Source organism: Epinephelus lanceolatus, chromosome 3 (genome assembly GCF_041903045.1).
Source record: "Epinephelus lanceolatus isolate andai-2023 chromosome 3, ASM4190304v1, whole genome shotgun sequence".
Lineage (NCBI taxonomy): Eukaryota > Metazoa > Chordata > Actinopteri > Perciformes > Serranidae > Epinephelus > Epinephelus lanceolatus.
This window is the reverse complement of record NC_135736.1, coordinates 48851964-48873889: the sequence shown is the minus strand read 5'-3', so window position 1 is coordinate 48873889 and position 21926 is coordinate 48851964. Positions and strand designations below refer to the sequence as shown.

Below are 21926 nucleotides of genomic sequence, written 5' to 3'. Positions count from 1 at the left end.
CCAGAGCTCGTTTGGTGGAGAAGGGGTATGAGTCGTGGAAAATGAAGAACAGGTCCATTAACACCAGTTCATATTCAGAGTTTTAGTCTTCTGGGCAACAAAGCTTTGACTCTAAAGTCAGAACATCCCGTGACATCCGGTCTGTGAAACCAAGAAAGCTTTAACGTATCTTCTACTGCAGGTGAACAAAATAAAGTTGAATCCCATTTCTGTAACCAAGGCTAAAGTAAATCATGTATAACCTTTTAACACACAAGGTGAATTTATATATGTGCATCAGCTGTTCGCTGTAGCCTACATGTGTGACCTACGCTGTTGTGAGCATTCATACCTGTGCAGTGGTGTGTCTGTGTCACTCTGCAGTTACAGAGTGCTGTAAAGTTTAGTTGATTCAAAACACACATTAAACATGGCTTATAGAGACAATTTCAAACACAAGTACACATTTTCCCCACAAATACAACGTGCTAATGTTATTAGCACAAGCCTATGGCATTTTACATTGTATAAATTAGCCTAGCAGCTAGCAGAGATTTCCCCTACTAATATAAAGACAACACTTTTTTTCATGAAGAGGTTTGTCCTCTTTTAAATGAACAGTACATTTCATAAGTTAAAAAAAATGTTATTTAATCTGATTTAATGATGCATCATTAAATCTAGGCCTATTCTTAGTTTTTAAAAATATACATACACACAGCCTGTTTAAACACCGCTTTCCAAGTTCGCCAGGGACGGAGATCAACCCGGAGAGCGCTGCTGTTACTTTGCGATGTGTGTTGTTTAACTTCAAAGTCATATCTGCACAGACTGTAGATTCTAACATATTATATTTGCAACAGTGAAGTTCAACCTGCAGTAGCTCTCTCTATTTTTATACTTACATCTGTGGCTGGGAGAGGCGAGGAAAGCTGCTGTTGCAACAACGCCACCTTGGGAATTTCAACCAGGGAAGTTATTAATACTGCTGAAGCTACTAAGGTCAAACAGGTTTGAATGAATCCACACGTACAGAGACGTGTTATCAAAAGGAGAACAAAGTTATTTAACAAAAATTAACTAACGAGGTGCAACGTGAAGCTAAAATATCTTGGACACCTGAATTTACTTAAAAACGTATCAGTGTGAACAAACTAATCACTAGCACATAGGCAGGGGAATTTATGAAATTGAGGACAGGGCTGGGGCTTACCAGCCGGCAGGGAATCAAAAAGGTAGAGGGGTTCACAAACTCACCACCCGTGACACTGCACACCATGAGGGAGGGACAGAGGCTGGTTAAAACACTGGGTGCAGAAGATAATCCTGGTGAACAGACAATCAGAACAAACCCACACTTGTGTAACGGGTGTTATGGACACGCATTCTGTAACAGAAGACAACTCATGGACAGTTTTCTGGCATTTCTTGGCTCCTGCAGAAGACATTAAACCTTTTTAAAGCCTTCTGGACTCTCCCACCTGCACCTCAATCACAAATCATCTTTAGAAGGAGCAGATGTTACCTTAAGCTAGCTCGGGTCAAGTTAGCAATATTTTAAAGGAGCAAGGCGAGCTAACTGTTAGCGTGCTCAGTTGCTTTGAGAGGTCTGTCAGAGATGGCAGACATATGATCACATGATCCTGTTTGAGCTGTAACAGGTGGTGTGTTCCATGTTTTATTCTCAATTGCTCTTGGAAAGAAGAATAGAGTTCTGTAAACAAACTGTAAACAAACTGTTACCATTGGAAATCGACAGTTTTGGTTCAAGGCTGGAAGTCGCGCACACAATTCACGCAAGGTATCATGGGGGCTAGGGATAAGGTGGATAGTATGGTAGTTTGGGTACTGGAATACACAGTGTGTTTCATTGGTACTTCCACTCCCTCCCTCAGCCGTTGGTATTATGTTCCAGCCTACTTCACACAGAGGCCGCTCGCAGAGGGAAAGTGGGCGAGGGATTGAAATGGAATGCACCTGAACTTGTTCACTTCAACCTCACACTCCAGAAATGAAAGTAAAGTTAGTCAGAGTGTGAGCCACGCTGCAGTCGAGACAAGTCTCTGTTTCTCTCTAAAAGAAAATTCACACTGACTTCATCAGGTCTTTGTCAACAACACAGCAGAGTCTCTGCCCAACACTGGTGAGTACAGCTGATCATATTTACACTTTCAACAACCAGGACTAACACTAAACTTCAGCTACACTCAGACAGCAAGTTCCACTCTTTTCTCTTCATACTTATGAAACTGATAACAATATAACTGTGGCTGTTTTGGGGAGTGGGGGGAGGGGGGGTAACTTTAGGGGAGATAGCAGGTCAGTAGTATATGCTCCATAGAAGTGGTACACAGAATCTGAAAGCTGACAACCTGAAGATTAATTTAAGATGCAGCTCAGCACTGTGTGTCAAGTTTTTCTAGTCATCTGTAATAAACATTGTGTTTTGGTCAGACGCCTATTCAAACTTTATAGAGTGTATAAGGGCTCAGAACATTATGATGGAAGTACATGTCAGACATTCCCATGATCACTTATGTCTCATAAGTTGTTGCAGCAATGTTTGGGTTGATATCATGTATTAAAGAGATTTGGTGCAAAATCTAAACAGTTTTTATCACTTTAGAGATGATAGAAATGGTCAACAATCCCTCCAAATTACCACAATAAGACACCAAAACCTTGAGGAACACCAACAAATCCACCATGCTGTGATCAGGAATCCAAACACAGTATATATAATTTAAAATAACTTAACCTAATAAATGTTTGAGCTTACTTATAAGAACAGTAATCCTAAATTATTCCTTTAAAACAAATAGTTCAAACTGTATTTTAAATTCAATGTTTTTCTGTTCTTTCACCCTGTGTGTAGATATGGCTGCTGCAAACTATCTGCCATCTGAAGATCAGTTTCTGTGCTCCATCTGTCTGGATGTGTTCACTGATCCTGTCAGCACACCATGTGGACACAACTTCTGCAAAAACTGCATCACTCAACACTGGAATATTAGTGACAGGTGCCTGTGTCCGATGTGTAAAAAGGTTTTCAACACAAGACCTGAGCTGCGAGTCAACACTTTCATCTCTGAGATGGTCGCTCAGTTCAAACAGTCAGCTCAACAGAAAGCCAGCAGCAGCAGCTCACAGCAACAAGCTGCCAAACCAGGAGAAGTTCCCTGTGACGTCTGCACTGGAACCAAACTGAAGGCCCTGAAGTCCTGCCTGGTGTGTCTGGCCTCCTACTGTGAGACTCACCTGGAGCCTCATCTGACAATGTCAGGCCTGAAAAGACATCAGCTGATCGACCCTGTGGAGAACCTGGAAGACAGGATGTGTACGAAGCACGATAAACCTCTGGAGCTGTTCTGTAAGACCGACCAGACATGTGTCTGCATGCTCTGCCATGTTTCAGACCACAAGACACATGATGTTGTTCCTCTGAAAGAAGGATATGAAGAAAAGAAGGCTGAGCTGGGGAAGACAGAGGCTGAAATTCAGCAGATGATCCAGAAGAGACAACTGAAGATTCAGGAGATCAAACACTCAGTCAGCCTTAGTGAGAAAGATGCAGACAGAGAGATAGCAGAAGGTGCTCAGGTCTTCACTGCTCTGAAGGAGTCTGTTGAGAGAGGCCTGAATGAGCTCATCAAAATGATAGAAGAAAAGAAGAAAACGACACAGAAACAGGCTGAAGGCTTCATCAGAGAGCTGGAACAGGAAATCTCTGAGCTGAAGAAGAGAAGCACTGAGGTGGAGCAGCTCTCACACTCTGAAGACCATCTCCATCTTCTCCAGAGTGTTCAGTCCCTGAAAGCCCCTCGTCTCTCCAAGGACTGGACAGAGGTCAGCGTCTGTCCACCATCACTTAAGGGAACTGTGGTGAGAGCTGTGTCTCAGCTGGAGGAGACACTCAGTGAACAGATGAAGAAGCTGTTTGAAGCTGAGCTGAAGAGGGTCCAGCAGTATGCAGTGGATGTGACTCTTGATCCTGATACAGCATATCCTAAACTCATCCTGTCTGATGATGGGAAACAAGTGAAATATGGTGATGTGAAGAAGAATCTCCCAGACAACCCAGAGAGATTTTCTCGTTGTACTTGTGTTTTAGCAAAACAAAGTTTCTCATCAGGCAGATTTTACTTTGAGGTTCAAGTTAAAGAAAAGACTGAATGGGATTTAGGAGTGGCCAAAGAGTCAGTTGACAGGAAGGGAGTTATCAAACTGAGACCTCAGTGTGGTTACTGGACGATATGGTTGATGAATGGAAATGAGTACAAAGCTCTTGCTGGCCCTCCAGTCAGTCTCTCTCTGAAGTCTCGTCCTCAGAAGGTGGGGGTGTTTGTGGATTATGAGGAGGGTCTGGTCTCCTTTTATGACGTAGATGCTGCAGCTCTTATCTACTCCTTTACTGGCTGCTCCTTCACTGAGAAACTCTTCCCATACTTCAGTCCTGGTGATAATGATGGTGGTAAAAACTCTGCACCTCTGATCATCTCTCCTGTCAGAGTAAAATAATCACTTCTTTCATGTGCTGATTTATTTCTATTCAAAGAAACATGTATTGTGAATCCTGTATAGTTCACGTCTTATTTTCTGCAGAATCTGTTCACTGTGCTGATGTACACTTCATTGTTAAGATGTTTTATTGTTTGTATCCCATCACACAGGCAGCATGTTAATCTGACACTTTCATCTCTTCAACTCTGCATCATGACACAAACTTTATGTGGAGAATATCTATTTAAACCTCTGTTAAACCCACAGACATTTACTCTCACTGACAGAAGAAATCACTGTTTGCAAAGACGCCAAATATGTCAGGCTGCAGTTTGACTTTGAACAAATTTTTCTTTTAGAATTTTTACTTGATTAATTTGTCTGGGAAGTGGTTTGATAATTACTGGTGACTTTGGACAGGTTTAATGTGTTGTTGGATACTGGTGAGATGGTTTATGAGTCACAGAAATCTGTAAATATGTGATTGTTCAATAAAAACTGTAAAATAAACTAGTTGTTGAACACAAGGCCTGAGTAAGCAGTGACTTGAACATTAAACACTGAACAGAAAATCCTGGTTTATACATAAGTTGTATTTCCTGACAAACACACTGTGTTTCCTGTGGCTGCTTCACAATAAAAGCATCAAGTTAAACTTCAGGCAGATTACACAGTACAGACTGTTTAAAGTCATTTCCAATTTGAAAATAAATGTGTGGTTTTCCTATTTCCTTCTCCTGTTTTCTGCTCTGCCTCTTCATGTCTGTGACTATGCTGAGAATAACAATAACTGCTGTTTTATATGTTGCTCAAAATTCTGCATGAAAATCATCATGTTTTTGTTTCAGTCCTTTCAAGACAGGTTTAAAGAGTTCATCAGTTGTTGTGTCAAAATGGTGCTGGTGTTATTCAGTGCAATATTAACAGCAGGTAAAAACCATAAGAACCTCAGTGCTGAGTTGACAGTTGCTCGTTGCACTACAGTAACAACAGCAACAAGCTTCCACTTCCTGGTGTTACGGCACAGAGCGACCACTGGATGGACCACAGCACAAAGGAACACAAATGTATGTGATAAAGTCACGTTCAAACACGAGGAAGAACCAACAAACCTCTCCGTTAAAAACAAACAAAAAAACAAAACCTCTCCATCAGAGCCGACGAACAAAAAGGCTGTGAGAACAATTAATGTCTTTAAGTTTTTTGATGTTGTTGTATAATGTAATGTACCCCTGGCTCCCTTATTTATCTTCTGTTTACATGTAATTTACGGGTTATCATTGAGCTATCTCTTATGTCTCTGAAACTTCCTGTAATCTGTATTCTTGTATCTTTGCAATAAAGTTAAAAAAGGTGGAGGGGGTTGTCATTGCAAATAAAGTACAAGTAAAAAAAAACAACAAAAAAACACACCTCTCCATCAGAGCTGCAGTGAGAGGCGAGTGAAACCGGACATTTCAACGTCATACTCCTTACATGGAACTAACTACAGGTTTGTAAGCGTCGCTGTGGAATTCAGGCAGTCGAGACGAATCTGTTTCTCTCCAAAGAAACATTAAATCAGGTCTTTCTCAGCAACAACACAGCAGAGTCTCTGCTGAACACTGGTGAGTACAGCTGATCATGTTTTCTGTGATTTCTGCTCACTTGTGTTTTTACAGTATAACATGATGTTGCTCAGTCTGGTTCTTTTTCATCCATTGCACAGAGCGACAAACAGGAAGCTGATTGACTGACTCTTCTTTGTCCTCTGCTTTATTCATGTTAAGAGATGTTAACCTCAAAGTTGTGGTTTCATGATGACATTAAGGACTTTGAAGGAAGAGAAGCTAACGAAACACGTGACAGACGTCAGCTCTTTAAACATGTGGTTTTCATTCGCTAGCGTTTTGCTTCAACATTTACCAGTGCCGTGCACAGAGACTTTGCAGAGAAGGTGCTCAAGTGGAAAAAAAGAATACCCTTAGATTGTGTTTTTCTTTTCCGTCTTGACGCCTAAATACATACAGCACTTCTCGTGGGCGTAGCGGGCGCGGGGTACGCGTGAGACATGATGTCCCCCGCACTTCCCCTATCTGTGCCCTCCGTCCCCGCACTTTTTACAGCCTTACAGCCGTTCAATTCGTTTTTAACATGTGGTAACGTGTTTTTCCGAGCCGTCTTTAAATGCACCATGAGTAGACGGCGCGCATACATATGCTGTGGTGTTGTGATCTGAATCAATGGCACATACATGTGCTGCTGTGTGTTAACTATGTTCAGCAAAGCAGCAAGGTGAGAAATGCTGTTGCATGTAGATAATGTTAGCTAAATGATGACTAATTAATAGATGCCAATGTATCAAGTTAAGCTAGTTAACAAGAACACTAATGTTATTGTTACCAATGTTAAAGGATGACTTCGGTATTTTTCAACCTGGGCCCTATTTCCCCATGTGTACGTGTGCGTATGATTCATAGGTACAACTCGCTCTAAAATTGGTTCAGTATTGAGGGAGGCGGCAGCCGCAAGCTAGATATGGGGGCAAATGCGTCCCGTATAAGTTTGCACATTAAAAGTGCTTTTTTCGCCACTCACCGGTTCAGATCGCCAGTGCTATCTCTGAAAAATAGCATACTAAGCGTTTCCCTGACCCTTCACCTCCTCCCGGCTGTGACGTCATCTCGTGAGAGCTTTGCTTGTTGCCGGAAGAAAACAGAGGAGCCATGCTGAGCGCCGCTCAGAGTGGCGCTGGTTGTCCCGGAGTACAGTTGAGAGTTTTACTGTATCGGTATCATGGCTGCATATTTACCCGATTTCGAGAATGAGAATGAGCCCTTTTATTACGATGGCCGCCCGTACTTATTTGAGCCCTAGTATACAGACGAGGAGCTCCTACAAATTGAAGAGCAGACGAGGATAGAGAGAGAGGGCCAACGAGCAGACGAGGGTGAAGCAGCGGCTGCACGAACGCGAATCTCTGAGGACTGGTGGTGCTCCTTGCTGTGACTCCATGCCCACAGAGGAAGAATGTCTGTGTTGCAACGAGTGGGACCGAGATTCATGGTCTCAATGTGTCCTGGGATGATACAGAAACTACCAAACGCTGTGTAACAACGTTAGAGGATTTCCCCCCCCTGATCAACAGGGCAGTGCAGAGGGGTATTCCAGGTAGGAGGTTCAACAAACTCTGAGTCTGACCCTGAACTCTGAGTTGATTTACCCTGAGATGGGAAACTCTGAGTTAGCGGTTCCAGAACAGTTGATTTGAGTTAGTTCAGTCAACTCTGAGTATGTTCACTCTGAGCTAAGCCGACAATAAAAAGCCATCATCAATGGAGCTCCGACTCCACGATTCACCATGGCAACAGGTAAATAAAAGACAGCGCCTCCATTTTAATCCAGTGGATGTAGAGATATTAATGCATGTGTAGCAGACGGTGCACGTTCATCTTTAAAAGAAGAGCCTGAGTCAGAGCGAGGAAAGTGTAAATAAGTTAACCATAAAGTTAATAAAAAAGTTTAGTCATCATTTATCAGACTTACATTTCCTTAATGAAGATAAAGTGGTGGAATCCGACTGTGTATCAGACTGTAGATACATTACATTATATTAATAATATATCATAATATATTTGTTCAGATTTAATCTGATGGGGAAAAACACAGGAGGCAGAAGATTTAAAACATATAGGCTAGGCTATAGATCAAAGACATAAAGACATGACTGTAAACTCACAGTCTGACCCAGTAATAATATGTTTGGTGATTTGCACCTGAAAAGACGTTGAGGTTAAAATACAGTAGATTTTAAAATGTTGCACATCTATTTGTATCTTGACTCAACAGCATTCAGTGACTTTATTTCAGCTACAAATGTAGTAAATGTAAAGACAGTGAAATGCTGCACCATTGCTCACTCAGAAATATGAACATATAATCCCCAATATTAGGCTATAGGAGTTATGTTCCATCAGTGCGACCGATGACATCAGTGATAGAGATCATTAGTCATTGATACTACGTGTCTAAAGCTTCATACCCATTTTTAAAATGTAAATAATTAGACCTACACATTATGTGCAATAAACATTTGGGAGCTGCTCTGACAGACTGACAGTCTGATCCTTGTGCACAGTGTTATAAAAATAATAAATATAAAAAGGACAGAGGTTTGATTCTGAGCTGAGGGTGAATTCTCGCTGTGTAATATTTGAATGTAAAGACAAAAGCTGATGTCCAAAGAAATGACTGATGTGCATAAATTCAGTAACTTAAGACAGTCCTGAGTGACAAACTAATATCCAGCAGGATTTAGACTGTGACAGACTGTAAATCTCCGCTAATGAATGCGCTTCGATACAAGCTTTGACACGGACTGAATGAATGAGGAAATGAAACAGTGTGTAAAGAGGGAGGAGACAGAGAAAAACTCAGGGTTTATTGAAGAAAACCTGCCAGTGAGCAGGTTATGTTCACAGAGTCTGTTACCATGGTGATTGACTCCGAGTTTGATTTACCTCTCTTTCTGGAACTGAAAACCCAGAGTTTCCCTCATTTCAGGGTTAACATACTCAGAGTTTTCACTAAACCCGCTTTCTGGAATACCCCTCTGGATGCCTTTTTTCATGTGCCCAAAATAAATTGGAGGAGGCGGCCAAAACCACAGTCCAACAACAATCCATCGAGTAAGTATGACTAATATGTTTTTATGCATGTGATACTGATACCTAGAATTGTCTCCGAGACGCACGTTTACTGTTGCATACTTTGCCCTCGTATATATCGTCAACATCCGTCAACAAGCAAAGCTCTCGCGAGATGACTTCACGGCCGGGAAGAGGTGAAGGGTCAGGGAAACGTTTAGTATGCTATTTACAGAGATAGCACTGGCGATCTGAACTGGTCAGTGGCGGAAAAAAAGCACTTTTAATGCGCAAACTTATACGGGACGCATTTGCCCCCATATCTAGCTCGCAGCTGCCGCCTCCCTCAATACTGAACAAATTTTAGAACGAGTTGTACCTGTGAATCATACGCACACATACACATGGGGAAATAGGGCCCAGGTTGAAAAATACCGAAGTTGTCCTTTAAATCACTTGCTAGCTAGTTTCATGCTAGGAATAAACCCACTCCTCCTTAATAAGAACTTGTGCTCACTATTGCTTTGCACATATTCTTTAATCTTTATTGCCACAATATAAAGAGCAGGGTTATGGAGCTACATTAGGGTCAAAAGTTTTGTACTTGAAAAAATAAAATTTGAAACTGAAAATTCATGTGTTGATCTTGAATTTTGAAAAATACAACAATGTATTCAAAATAAAAATAAGTGTATGAAACGTTTTTTCAGGTTAAATATAATTTTGATTCACTTTGGTAATTCTTTTGAATGAATAATTTATTTTCACTTTTCACTTCCATATATATTTTAACATTTGAGGTCTAATTTTTTTTCAGTTGCATGTTTTATCTTTTTCAGATTCAGACTTTTGACCCTGATGTGGCGTGGGGGGCGTGGCATCAACTGAGAGGGGTGTGGAATCATGAGTGACAGTGCCTTCAGGGAACGTAGGAACTAAAAAAATTCTGACTCAACACTTATATACCTACACCATATTCATGTGACTGGCAGTGTAAAATTGATGCCAGTGACAAACTTCCATTTAGAAATCTGTTTTAGACAGTACTGAGCAGTACTGAAAGCACTGTCACTCATGATTCCACGCCCCTCTCAGTTGATGCCACGCCACATCAGGGTCAAAAGTCTGAAACTCAAAAAACAGATTTGAAACTGAAAAAAAAGATCTGAAAGTGACAAAAAGATTTGAAACTGTAAAAAATATTTCTCACCTGTGTGCTGGATGTATGGGCTCCAGCAGACTGACCCGACCGACCGGTGCCATCATCGCAAGTGAAGCGGACACTACGCTGCGTTCACAGTGCTATGTGGAAATCGGACATATCAGCACTTAAAATATGGCTGTTGAACTGCAAAATCTGGCATAATTTATCACTCTTATACCGCAATTGGTGCTCAGTACTGTCTAAAACAGATTTCTAAATGGAAGTTTGTCACTGGCATCAATTTTTACACTGCCAGTCACATGAATATAGTGTATATAAGTGTTGAGTCAGAATTTTTTTAGTTCTTACGTGCCCTGAAGGCACTGTCTCTCATGATTCCACACCCCTCTCAGTTGATGCCACGCCCCCCACGCCACATCAGGGTCAAAAGTCTGAAACTGAAAAAAAAAAGATTTGAAACTGAAAAAAAAGATCTGAATCTGAAAAGATAAAACATGCAACTGAAAAAAATAATACCTCAAATGTTAAAATATATATGGAAGTGAAAAGTGAAAATAAATTCTTTATTCAAAAGAATTACCAAAGTGAATCAAAATTACATTTAACCTGAAAAAAAGTTTCATACACTTATTTTTATTTTGAATACATTGTTGTATTTTTCAAAATTCAAGATCAACACGTGAATTTTCAGTTTCAAATTTTATTTTTTCAAGTACAAAACTTTTGACCCTAATGTAGCTCCATACAGGGTCAGGGAGGAGACAGTGGACCAGAGGCCAGCAAGAATGATCATGCAGGGTCTTCACAGGTGAGGAGAGATTATAACTGGCTAAATAAAATACCTAGAGTATAAAAGTGACTTTGAGGTTAATTTCCACAGCTATGTCACCACTACTATTCTTAATTCTATTTATGAATTTTGCTTTGCACACTTATTATCTATATTATTCAGGGTTTCCTTTTTGAAACTGTGGGGGAGGGCTTGAAGGGGAGGGCTCCGGCGATGACGGGGGGCTCTGCCTCTCCACTTTTCTCTCCTCCACTACTTCTGCCTGTGTACTTGTCTAATATAATTGGGAATGAGTGTTAGATACTTTCACATCACCAATATCACGCAGGTAACGTTAGGATAATTTAAATATTACACTTGTCATGGAACACATCAGTATCATTTCTATTCCTCAGAACTTGAGGGAACAGGGTTACGATAAATCAAGAACATTGAGCCTCTCCTTTATCTAACATTACTCTTCCTCGGGAACCTTCCTCTTCTTTTGAAAATACTTTAATATACTCATCTGAAAATGCAACCAGAAATGAGAGATACCGAGCAACTATAGGCAATTAGAAAATGCACTGGAGCTGTGTAAAAGTTTAAAAGTTAAAGTCGCCACATCCCGCAGCAACATGACCGATCTATATCAGCACTTGAGACAGCACAGAGAAAAGTAGGAAGAATGCATGCGAGAGAAAGCCGAGCCGTGTAACATTAAAGACAAAGAGACAACTGAAAGCCGCCAGAGCCTCATAAAACAACATCCAAGCACAGTTACACAAACATCTGTAAGTGTCACGGGGAAATCATGGACTCCATAACAAACTAGGCTTGAGCAGATGTCGTCACAACTCCGCACCCTGCCCCTTTGGGCCCCCTTCTGCCATTTTGAAAGCATACCGCCAGAACCGGCTTGTTGTGATCAGAAGTTATTGTGTTCTTGATTCCCACTTGAAGATGGGGAGACACTGCTGTGTAAAAAGCTGCTCCAGTGTCAACAGACTTCTAAACTTCTAAACATCATATAAAGGACCCCTCACACCTTTCCCACTGCCTGGTTCCCCCCATGAAATCAGGGAAGAGATCCACAGTCAGACTCCTCAACTCCGAGCACATATGTCTAATGCACTTTATTACATTGACGCACTTTATCCTAGATTATTTGTTAAAGGCACTATGTGTAACAATTTCAGTTGTTGTTTGAGACAAACAAATTTTGCAGTCAAACGTGTGTCCTAGCACATGTGTATTTACCTCCATCAGCGTCTCTAAGTATGTCCGTAAGCTCCAAAATTCTCATTTACATACATAGCGACCGGTGTCTCATCATGTACGTGAGTCATCTTTAAAATACAGGTATGTACAGGGACATACTTGAGAAATAGGGAATCGCCTTTCGTGTTTTCACTTGTCGGTTTCCGGTTTCCGCCTGCAGGTAGAGTGACGAAATGCAGCAGCATGCAGGCTAGTCACAAATGCCGGTGCATTTAAAAAAATCAAAAAGGCAACGTGACCGGCAATTTCAGAAAGCGAGGGTCAACATCAGGGTAGCCTTTCCCAGGTGGAGAGAGCTGCTGAAGGAGAATCACAGCTAACAGTGGCTAACAGCTGTTAGCGACCAGCGCCGCTAACAGCTGTTAGCGACCAGCGCCGCTAACAGCTAACCTTACCTTTGCAAGCACGACTGTGTCTTCACAGTTTTGGGGCTGGTATATGGACAGGTCTTTCACTCAGCCGCAGCAGAACTGCTCATAGCTTTCCAGCGATGTGTAGCTCTTGAATTCTTGCATGGCGTAGTAACAAACTCCAAAAAGGAGGTAATTCACTTTGTCCATATATGTGGAAGTGGTAAATGGTGTGGGTCGCTGCTCCATTCCGCTGCAGGCAGCTCGTAGGGGTCGACGTTATTTATTTCTTTTAGTTTTTCTAAACTCCTTTGTCTGGTGCTGGCTGTTTTTCTTTATATGGAATCTTTTCTTTCACTTTATTTTTCTCCATTTTTCGTTATTTCCCCTATTTTCTTGAAATTTATCAATCCGAAAACCTATTTCCCACTGTCTCTGCGTTGCCCATGGCAACCCATAGCATTAGCTCTCAAAATGGTGGATGGGCCAAAATAGTCACATGACTCTTCAAGCCTAATAATAACAAATGAAAAATTGAGCAATTTTGCTCGCTCTTGGCCCACTTGACATGCTGCTGTGTTGTGCTATGGCGTGCTGGAATATGTCATTTACGTGACAACGCCTGAACGCAACACAGGCTTTGCTCCGCTGTGTGTACAGCGTGTTTGACTGTGCTCAGTCTGTTGATGGTCATGTGCACACTGTCCGTAACAATAACTATGTCAGGTCAGTGCCCCCCTGATATAATGTAGGGGAAACACTGGATCAAGCAAGAAGGCTAATGATACTATTTTTAAATTTAATTATATTGTAATCACAATCGCAACTCGTGATATTGTCCACTCAAATCACAATCGCACATTTTTATCAAATCGTGCAACACTACTAACAGGAATGGTGTTTTACTGAACTTTTCATGTTCAGTGTTGTCATTTGGCACTTAATTATTTGGCTACTTACCCTGTAGATGCTCGAGGGTCATTCTGTGTCAACTCAACCAGAGTTTGGCAGCTAAAACTTTAGATTTTGATAGTATATAATTTTAAAGAACTAAAGTCAGTCTCCTGGTGCTGTACTGTGGCTGTTTGTGGTTATGTGGTTCTTTAGCTGCCAAGGAGAGGTGCAATCGAATGCGAGAGGATGATAAATCACTCAATAGACCTCTGAACAATTTGTCCCCCTCACTTCTGAAATGATGGCTACGCCCCTGGGAGAAATGTCTGTCTGACATATGAGTTGTCTCAGTCTCTACACTACATGCACTTCGCAGCTGCTACACATGCACTTTCTACAATCATCATTTATTTATAACATCCAACAACACATCACCGTTAACAGTCTCCTCTCCTCTCCTCTGTGCTCTTTGCAGACAGCATGTTAAAGCAGAATGAAACCATATGTCAGATTTGTTTAAACCAATTGTTACTGCCACGGTGTGGGAGATGAAAACAATATTTCAAGTTGAGTTTTGGTTTAAAAAGACATCCATTCAGTGTCTGTCTCTGCTCACACTGGGCAGTTGGTGAAAATGAATCTGGCAGAGTTGGAGGGAGATGATGTGATTATACACCAGACTAGCTTACTTGTTGTAAAGCTTAATGGTGGTTGACTGCCTGAGTTAGACTCACTGTAGTGAGATGTTTTAAAGGAATACTCCAACAATTTGGGAGTTATGCCCTTTCTCTATCATTTTCATATTGAGACAACATGATTGATATCTTTTTTGTGTCTGTACGTCCAGTGGCTGGGTCTCAGCGGTTAGCATTGTGGCTTAGCTTAGCGAATGCAATTTAAGTCTATAGGGAGTCAGTAGCTGGTATTTCTGCATGTGCATTTAAAATAAACATGTTTAAACATTAATTAAAAAAATGAGAGTCCTTTTTAGTCGTTTTAGAAGAAGTCTGATACACAGAACTATAGTGTGTTTACGCCCTGCGCGGAGGGATACACCGGTGAGCAACAGCTGCAGCTGGCTCTGGGACAGGTACACTAGGTCACTCGGTAAAAGCAAACAAAGAGATGACATGGATGGTCATGCCTCAAAAATGTATTATTGCAACTTGCAAAAACATTCAAGGTATAATCTGTTTCTACAACAAGCTGCACACAATTCAATTTTAGGTCACTTTTCTCATGCTAGATGAAAAGGCACTGTAAATGTGCATTATAAAGCGATATTACTCACTCGACTGAAAGCTGTCCATCAGCTCCTGCAGGCCTGGGGCGTTTTTTCCAGTTTATCGTAGGAACATGAAAAAAAGTTTCAGTCACGCCAGGATTAGTGATTGCTGCAAAGTTTTCACTCCTTGTGATGCACTCTCTGCGGCGGTTTTCCTCCTGATGATATATCTCTCCAACGATGGTAGCACTGAATCCCATTCTGTGCAGCAAAATGATTCCACCTCCGTAGGCATAGGTTGGCAAGACCTGCAGCTACACCACCAATCCTCCCCTGACCTCCGTCTCCCCTCGGCCCCTTGCTGTTCCGCTGCCTCGGAGGATTCAGCCTCTCTTCTCGCCCGCTCAGCGTCCAACACATGGAGTTCCTCATCCTTATGCTCTGGCTCAAACAGGTATGGCTCTGGGTCTGTGTCCGCTACAAGAAACTCTTCAAAATCGCGTTCAAAGTCGTCCATTGCAGCTACTATAGTCAACTGAGTTTTGTTTACAGGCTACATCTGTGCCTGTGCCTGTGCCTGCTCACCGGTGTATCCCTCTGCGGATCACAGCGCAGGGTGTAAACACACTATAGTTCCGTGTATCAAACTTCTTCTAAAACAGACTAAAAAAGACTCTTGTTTTTCGAATTAATGTTTAAACATGTTTATTTTAAATGCACGTGTAGAAATGCCAGCTTCAGGGTTTCTGTAAGGTTTATTTGTTAACTTTTACCGAGGAGGCTACTGACCCCCTATAGACTTCAGTTGTATTCGCTAAGGCTAAGCTAAGCCGCAATGCTAACCGCTGAGACCCAGCCACTGGACGTACAGACACAAAAAAGATATCGATCATGTTGTCTCAATATGAAAATGATAGAGAAAGGGCATAACTCCCAAATTGTCGGACTATTCCTTTAATAGTGGTTTAGTTTCATAACTCTGGCAAACAATGACGAGGCTCAGGGTAAACACTATTGCTAGCTGGTTTTCCATAAAGGTGGGTCAGGACGAAGTGATGCTGCTCTGATATATCTGTGTGACAGTTTTCCTTTAGTCAGACAGTCTGATTTTAGCAGGAAGCCATGATGATGGCAGAGGACCTTTTGAACACTCTGGAAGATCTGAGGAATGATGAATTTGAGACCTTCAAATGGTACCTGCAGCAGCCTGACATCCTGGAAGGCTACCAAGCCATCAAAGTGTCCAAACTGGAGAAAGCAGAAAGGCGGGACACAGTGAATGTGATGGTGAGCAGCTATACACTGGATGGAGCTCTGAAGGTGACCAAGAAGGTCTTAGAGAAGATCAACAGGAATGATCTGGTGCAGAGTCTGTCAGACACCAGCTCAGCACCACGAGGTCAGTCACACCTTTTTATTTTGTATTTTCAGGCAAAAACAGTGAGTTGACATGAGCAACACAATACTTGTAGAGGAACAGGCTCTTTGTACAGACACTTATACCAATCAGCCAAAAAAAAAAAAAATTAGAACCACTGTCAGGTGAAGTGAGTAACATTGATCATCTTTTTACAATACAGTGCTCCCCTGCTAAACTTTTGGTCCATAAATTCATGAGGATGCTACTTGATGCGCTTCACCCACCCAAACACTGCTGCAGATCAAATTTCACTTCTTATGGCAGCAGCACTCCTTGATGGCAGTGGCCCCTCAGCAGGAAAATGCCCCATGCCACACCACAAAAACTGCTCAGGAATGGCCCGGAGGAACGTGAAAAAAAGCTTAAGGCATCGACCTGGCCTCCACATTTCCCAGATACTTGGCCTGCAATGGTGTTTGGTTGGGTGAGGCACCTCAAGTGGCAATGTAACAAGATGATCAATGTTATTCACTTCACCCACCAGTGGTTTTAATGTTTTGGCTGATAAGTGTATATTCATTCACCAAACAAAAACAACATCAACAACAACACATAACCTGTCTCACACAGTGTCAGTGGATGTCAGTGATGTTGGAGAGACTTCAGGGAACAGAGGAACTTCCTCCTCTCAGAGCGAAGGTAAAGCTGCTGTATTGTCTGAAGCCCTGAGAGACAGAGTGTAGTTTTAAAGTTTGAAAAATGACATGTAATTTTTACTTCTGTGTGAGACATCATGTCTCTATTATAACTAAATGAAAGAAAAGACATTAGTACTCACTGACACCAGACATGTGTCTGCATGCTCTGCTCTATTTTAGACCACAAGACACATGATGTTGTTCCTCTGAGAGAAGAATATGAAAAAAAGATGGCTGAGCTGGAGGCTGAAATTCAGCAGATGATCCAGGAGAGACAACTGAAGATTCAGGAGATCAAACAGTCAGTCGACCTCAGTGAGAAAGATGCAGACAGAGAGATAGCAAAAGATGTTCAGGTCTTCACTGCTCTGAAGGAGTCTGTTGAGAGAGGCCAGACAGATCTCATTAATGCAATCAAGGAGAAGCAGAAAATGACAAAAAGAAAGGCCGAAAGATTTATCAAAGAGCTGGAACACGAAATCTCTGAGCTGAAGAAGAGAAGGATTGAGGTGATGCAGCTCTCACGCTCCGAGGACCACCTCCATCTTCTCTGGACACTCCAGTCCCTGAAGACCCACTACTCATCAAGGACTGGACGGGGGTCAGCATCCGTGCATTGTGAGGGGACTGTGGCGAGAGTGGTGTCTCAGCTGGAGGAGACACTCAGTAAAGAGATGCCGAGGCTGCTTGAAGCAGAGCTGAAGAGGTTCCAGCAGTATGCAGTGGATGTGACTCTTGATCCTGATACAGCAAATCCCAAACTCATCCTATCTGATGATGGGAAACAAGTGAAACATGGTGATGTGCAGAAAAATCTCCCAGACAACCCAAAGAGATTTTCTACTGCTGTTTGTGTCTTGGCAAAGCAGAGTTTCTTTTCAGGCAGATTTTACTTTGAGGTTCAAGTCAAAAGAAAGACAAAATGGGCTTTGGGAGTGGCCAGAGAGTCGATCAACAGGAAGGCAGTGGTCCCACTGAGCCCTCAGGATGGTTGCTGGACTATATTTTTGAGAAATATAAATGAGTACAAAGCTCTTGATGCCTGTCCAGTCCATCTCTTTCTGAAGTCTCGTCCTCAGAAGGTGGGGGTGTTTGTGGATTATGAGGAGGGTCTGGTCTCCTTTTATGACGTAGATGCTGCAGCTCTTATCTACTCCTTTACTGGCTGCTCCTTCACTGAGAAACTCTTCCCATTCTTCTGTCCATGCACCAATGATGGTGGTATAAACTCTGCACCTCTGATCATCTCTCCTGTCAGAGTAAAATAATCACTTATTTCATGTACTGATTTATTTCTATTAATAATAATAGAAATAATAATCAGTCAATTTTATTTATAAAGCCCAGTATCACAAATCACAATTTGCCTCACAGGGCTTTACAGCATACGACATCCCTCTGTCCTTATGACCCTCACAGCTGATCAGGAAAAACTCCCTAAAAAAAACCCTTTAACAGGGAAAAAAACCAGTAGAAACCTCAGGAAGAGCAACTGAGGAGGGATCCCTCTTCCAGGACGGACAGACGTGCAATAGATGTCGTACAGAACAGATCAGCATAATAAATTAACAGTAATCCGTATGACACAATGAGAGAGAGAGACAGAGAGAGAGAGAGAGAGAGAGAGAGAGATATGCAGGACAGACGGTAATAACAGTAGCTTACAACAACATTATTGAAAGTAATAATATTATAGTTATAGTTCTGGCTACTGTGGTACAATATGTTGAAAGCATATATTAATATCTGATAGTATACATGTGTGACAATAATCATATGTGTATAATAACAGTAGAAGTATGACTAATGATAACAGCAGCAGCACAACCACACATGTCACACTATCCAGGCATCGCTGCAGTACCACATCTAGGCCTCCTAATTTAAAGAATCTACTTGTCAGGTCATACCTGCATCAGCCCACACCATCCCTTTTTCTAACTGAGATACCTGACGGTAACTATAAATGTGGTAGATGTGCACAGTGTAGCGTCACTTACAAATGCCACAAATTTAATCATCCAGTTTCTGGGAAACTTTTTCATATTAAAGGTATTATCAGCTGCACCACACCTAACATCGTCTATATGATTAAATGCATATGTGGGTTGGCTTATGTAGGTAAATCATCTAGACCTTTAAAAACCAGGATATCAGAACACAGGAGTGACATCCGGACAAAAGATTTTAAAAATCCTGTTGCTTTACATTTTTTTGAGGCAAAACACTGTATCTCATTGCTAAAATAAATTGGGATTGAACGTATACAGCTGCCACCCAGAGGTGGTGATATCAATGCGCTATTACTTCAGAGGGAAGCATTTTGGATTTCCACACTGGATACTGTGACCAGGGGCTTGAATGAAGCTTTTGATATTAGACCATTTCTTTAGTGTTTTCTTGTTTATGTCTCATCCTGCTTATATGTGCTGCATAACAGTTTTCTCATTTTTTTTCTTAATATTTTTCCTATATATATATATATATATATATATATATATATATATATATATATATATATATATATTTTCCTATATCTCTTCTTAATATTATCCCCATTGGTGCTTGGCATTATATATTTATATGTATTATCTGTTTTTCTTGTTGTTTGTCCTTCTATATTTACATTGTAATGGACCTGTAAAATGAAAAATGTGTGGTCTTTTTTGGGGCTTTCAGTTCAGTTCCTACTTAAGGGATCCAATGTATTTAATTGATGTGTATACTGGTCATCTATTGTGATTATGTGACTTTTTCAAAAAAAAAATAAAAAAATAAAAATCTAAATAGTTCTCTAAATACTTTTCTTGGGAACATTTTTTTGAACATTTGTTTATCTGTTTTTATATGTTTATTGTTTTTCTATCAACCTGCTCAGTTCTAGTGTTGTTTTTGGCGGCCTTTTTTAATTTTAGTTTTAGTCTAGTCTTTGTGTCAAACTGTCATTTTAGTTTTTATTAGTTTTAGTCACGTTCTTACTCTTTTTTGTTTAGTCAAGTTTCAGTCAACTAAAAGTCTGAGCATTTTAGTCTTATTTTAGTCAGAATAATCCATGACTATTTTCGTCTCGTTTTAGTCGACTAAAACTGATGACATTTTAGTCTAGTTTTAGTCAATGAAAACTGTATTTTAGTCTCTTTTTAGTACTGCAGTTCTATTACGGGCTACTGTAATATCTTGGATGTGTGTGCTCTACCCCACTTTGTGATCTAGAGAAACTATGTCATCAGATAAAGAGTCTCTGAGTTGTTTGGGGCCAAGAACAATAACTTAAGTTTGTCTGAATTTAACATCAGGAAATTGGTGCTCATCCAGGTTTTTATGTCTTTAAGGCAGTTATGGAGTTTAGTTAATTGATTACTTTCTTCTGGCTTCATAGATAAATACAACTGTGGCTGAAATTCAGCAGATGATCCAGAAGAGACAACTGAAAATTCAGTCGACCTCAGTAAGAAAGATGCAGACAGAGAGATAGCAGAAGGTGTTCAGGTCTTCACTGCTCTGAAGGAGTCACGATAAAAGAGAAGAAGAGAACGACACAGAAACAAGTTGAAGGCTTCATCAAAGAGCTGGAACAGGAAATCTCTGAGCTGAAGAAGAGAAGCACTGAGGTGGAGCAGCTCTGAAGACCACCTCCATTTTCTCCAGAGTGTCCAGTCTCTAAACACCAACCACCCAACACCCACCAAGGACTGGACAGAGGTCAGCGTCTGTCCACCATCACTTAAGGGAACTGTGGTGAGAGCTGTGTCTCAGCTGGAGGAGACACTCAGTGAACAGAGGAAGAAGCTTGTTGAAGCTGAGCTGAAGAAGGTCCAGCAGTATGCAGTGGATGTGATTTCTGATCCTAATGAAGCAAACACTGATGATGGGAAACAAGTGACTCCTATCAAGATAAAGTTTCCATCGTGTGCCGTTTTTGATATATATTGTGCCTTTGGAGAGCAAAGTTTCTCTTCAGGCAGATTTTACTTTGAGGTTCAAGTTAGAGGAAAAACTAACTTGACTTTTGGAGTGGCCAGAGAGTCGGTCATCAGTAATGTGGTCAAACTGAGCCCTCAGGAGGGTTACTGGACTGTATGGTTGACAAATGGAAATGAGTACAAAGCTCTTGCTGACCCCAGAGTCCGTCTCTCTCTGAAGTCTCGTCCTCAGAAGGTGGGGGTGTTTGTGGATTATGAGGAGGGTCTGGTCTCCTTTCATGACGTAGATGCTGCAGCTCTTATCTACTCCTTTACTGGCTGCTCCTTCACTGAGAAACTCTTCCCATTCTTCAGTCCTGGTGATAATGATGGTGGTACAAACTCTGCACCTCTGATCATCTCTCCTGTCAGAGTAAAATAATCACTTATTTCATGTACTGATTTATTTCTATTCAAAGAAACATTTATTGTGAATCCTGTATAGTTCACGTCTTATTTTCTGCAGACTGCTGACTTATTTCTACTTCATTAAGATTATTCTTATTATTATTATGTGTATCCTATTACATAGATAACACATTCATTGGATGCATCCATCTCTTCAACTCTGCATCATGACACAAACTTTATGTGGAGAATATCTGTTTAAACCTCTGTTAAACCCACAGACATTTACTCTCACTGACAGAAGAAATCACTGTTTGTAAAGACGCCAAATATGTCAGGCTGCAGTTTGACTTTGAGGAAATGTTTCTTTTTGATTTTGTCTGGGAAGTGGTTTGATAATTACTGGTGACTTTGGACAAGTTTAATGTGTTTTGTGAACACTGGTGAGATGGTTTATGAGTCACAGAAATCTGTAAATATGTGATTGTTAAATAAAATAAACTAGTTGTTGAACACAAGGCCTGAGTAAGCAGTGACTTGAACATTAAACACTGAACAGAAAATCCTGGTTTACACAGAAGTTGTATTTCCTGACAAACACACTGTGTTTCCTGTGGCTGCTTCACAATAAAACCCCCCTTGTTTTTCACCAATTAGATGCTTTTAATGTGAAGCAGTGTCAGGAGGAAATGTTTGTTTCCACTAGCAGTGACTGAATCCAGTCCGGCTGTAGGAGAGTGAACAGTAACAGTGAGGCTGATATCAATGAG

The 21926-nt window shown here is 41.1% G+C and overlaps 2 protein-coding genes across 5 annotated transcripts; both read left to right on the top strand.

The window, feature by feature from the left end:
• Positions 1–1925: 1925 nt before the first annotated feature.
• Positions 1926–21674, top strand: LOC144462528 (E3 ubiquitin-protein ligase TRIM21-like). Of its 2 annotated transcripts, XM_078166544.1 has the most exons (3): positions 1926–2122; positions 2855–6086; positions 20226–21674. In XM_078166544.1, exon 2 carries the CDS (start codon positions 2857–2859, stop codon positions 4495–4497), a length of 1641 nt encoding a protein of 546 aa, XP_078022670.1. In that variant the 5' UTR covers positions 1926–2122; positions 2855–2856; the 3' UTR covers positions 4498–6086; positions 20226–21674. The 2 variants fall into 2 exon arrangements, with proteins under 2 accessions (XP_078022670.1, XP_078022669.1); XM_078166543.1 differs by lacking the exon at positions 1926–2122 and having other exon boundaries at positions 2824–6086.
• Positions 5951–19638, top strand: LOC117255922 (uncharacterized). Of its 3 annotated transcripts, none has more exons than XM_078166554.1 (4): positions 5951–6086; positions 15902–16187; positions 16779–16847; positions 17027–19638. In XM_078166554.1, exons 2-4 carry the CDS (start codon positions 15911–15913, stop codon positions 18112–18114), a joined length of 1434 nt encoding a protein of 477 aa, XP_078022680.1. In that variant the 5' UTR covers positions 5951–6086; positions 15902–15910; the 3' UTR covers positions 18115–19638. The 3 variants fall into 3 exon arrangements, with proteins under 3 accessions (XP_078022680.1, XP_078022682.1, XP_078022681.1); XM_078166555.1 differs by having other exon boundaries at positions 5962–6086; positions 15905–16187; XM_078166556.1 differs by lacking the exon at positions 16779–16847.
• Positions 21675–21926: the final 252 nt, after the last annotated feature.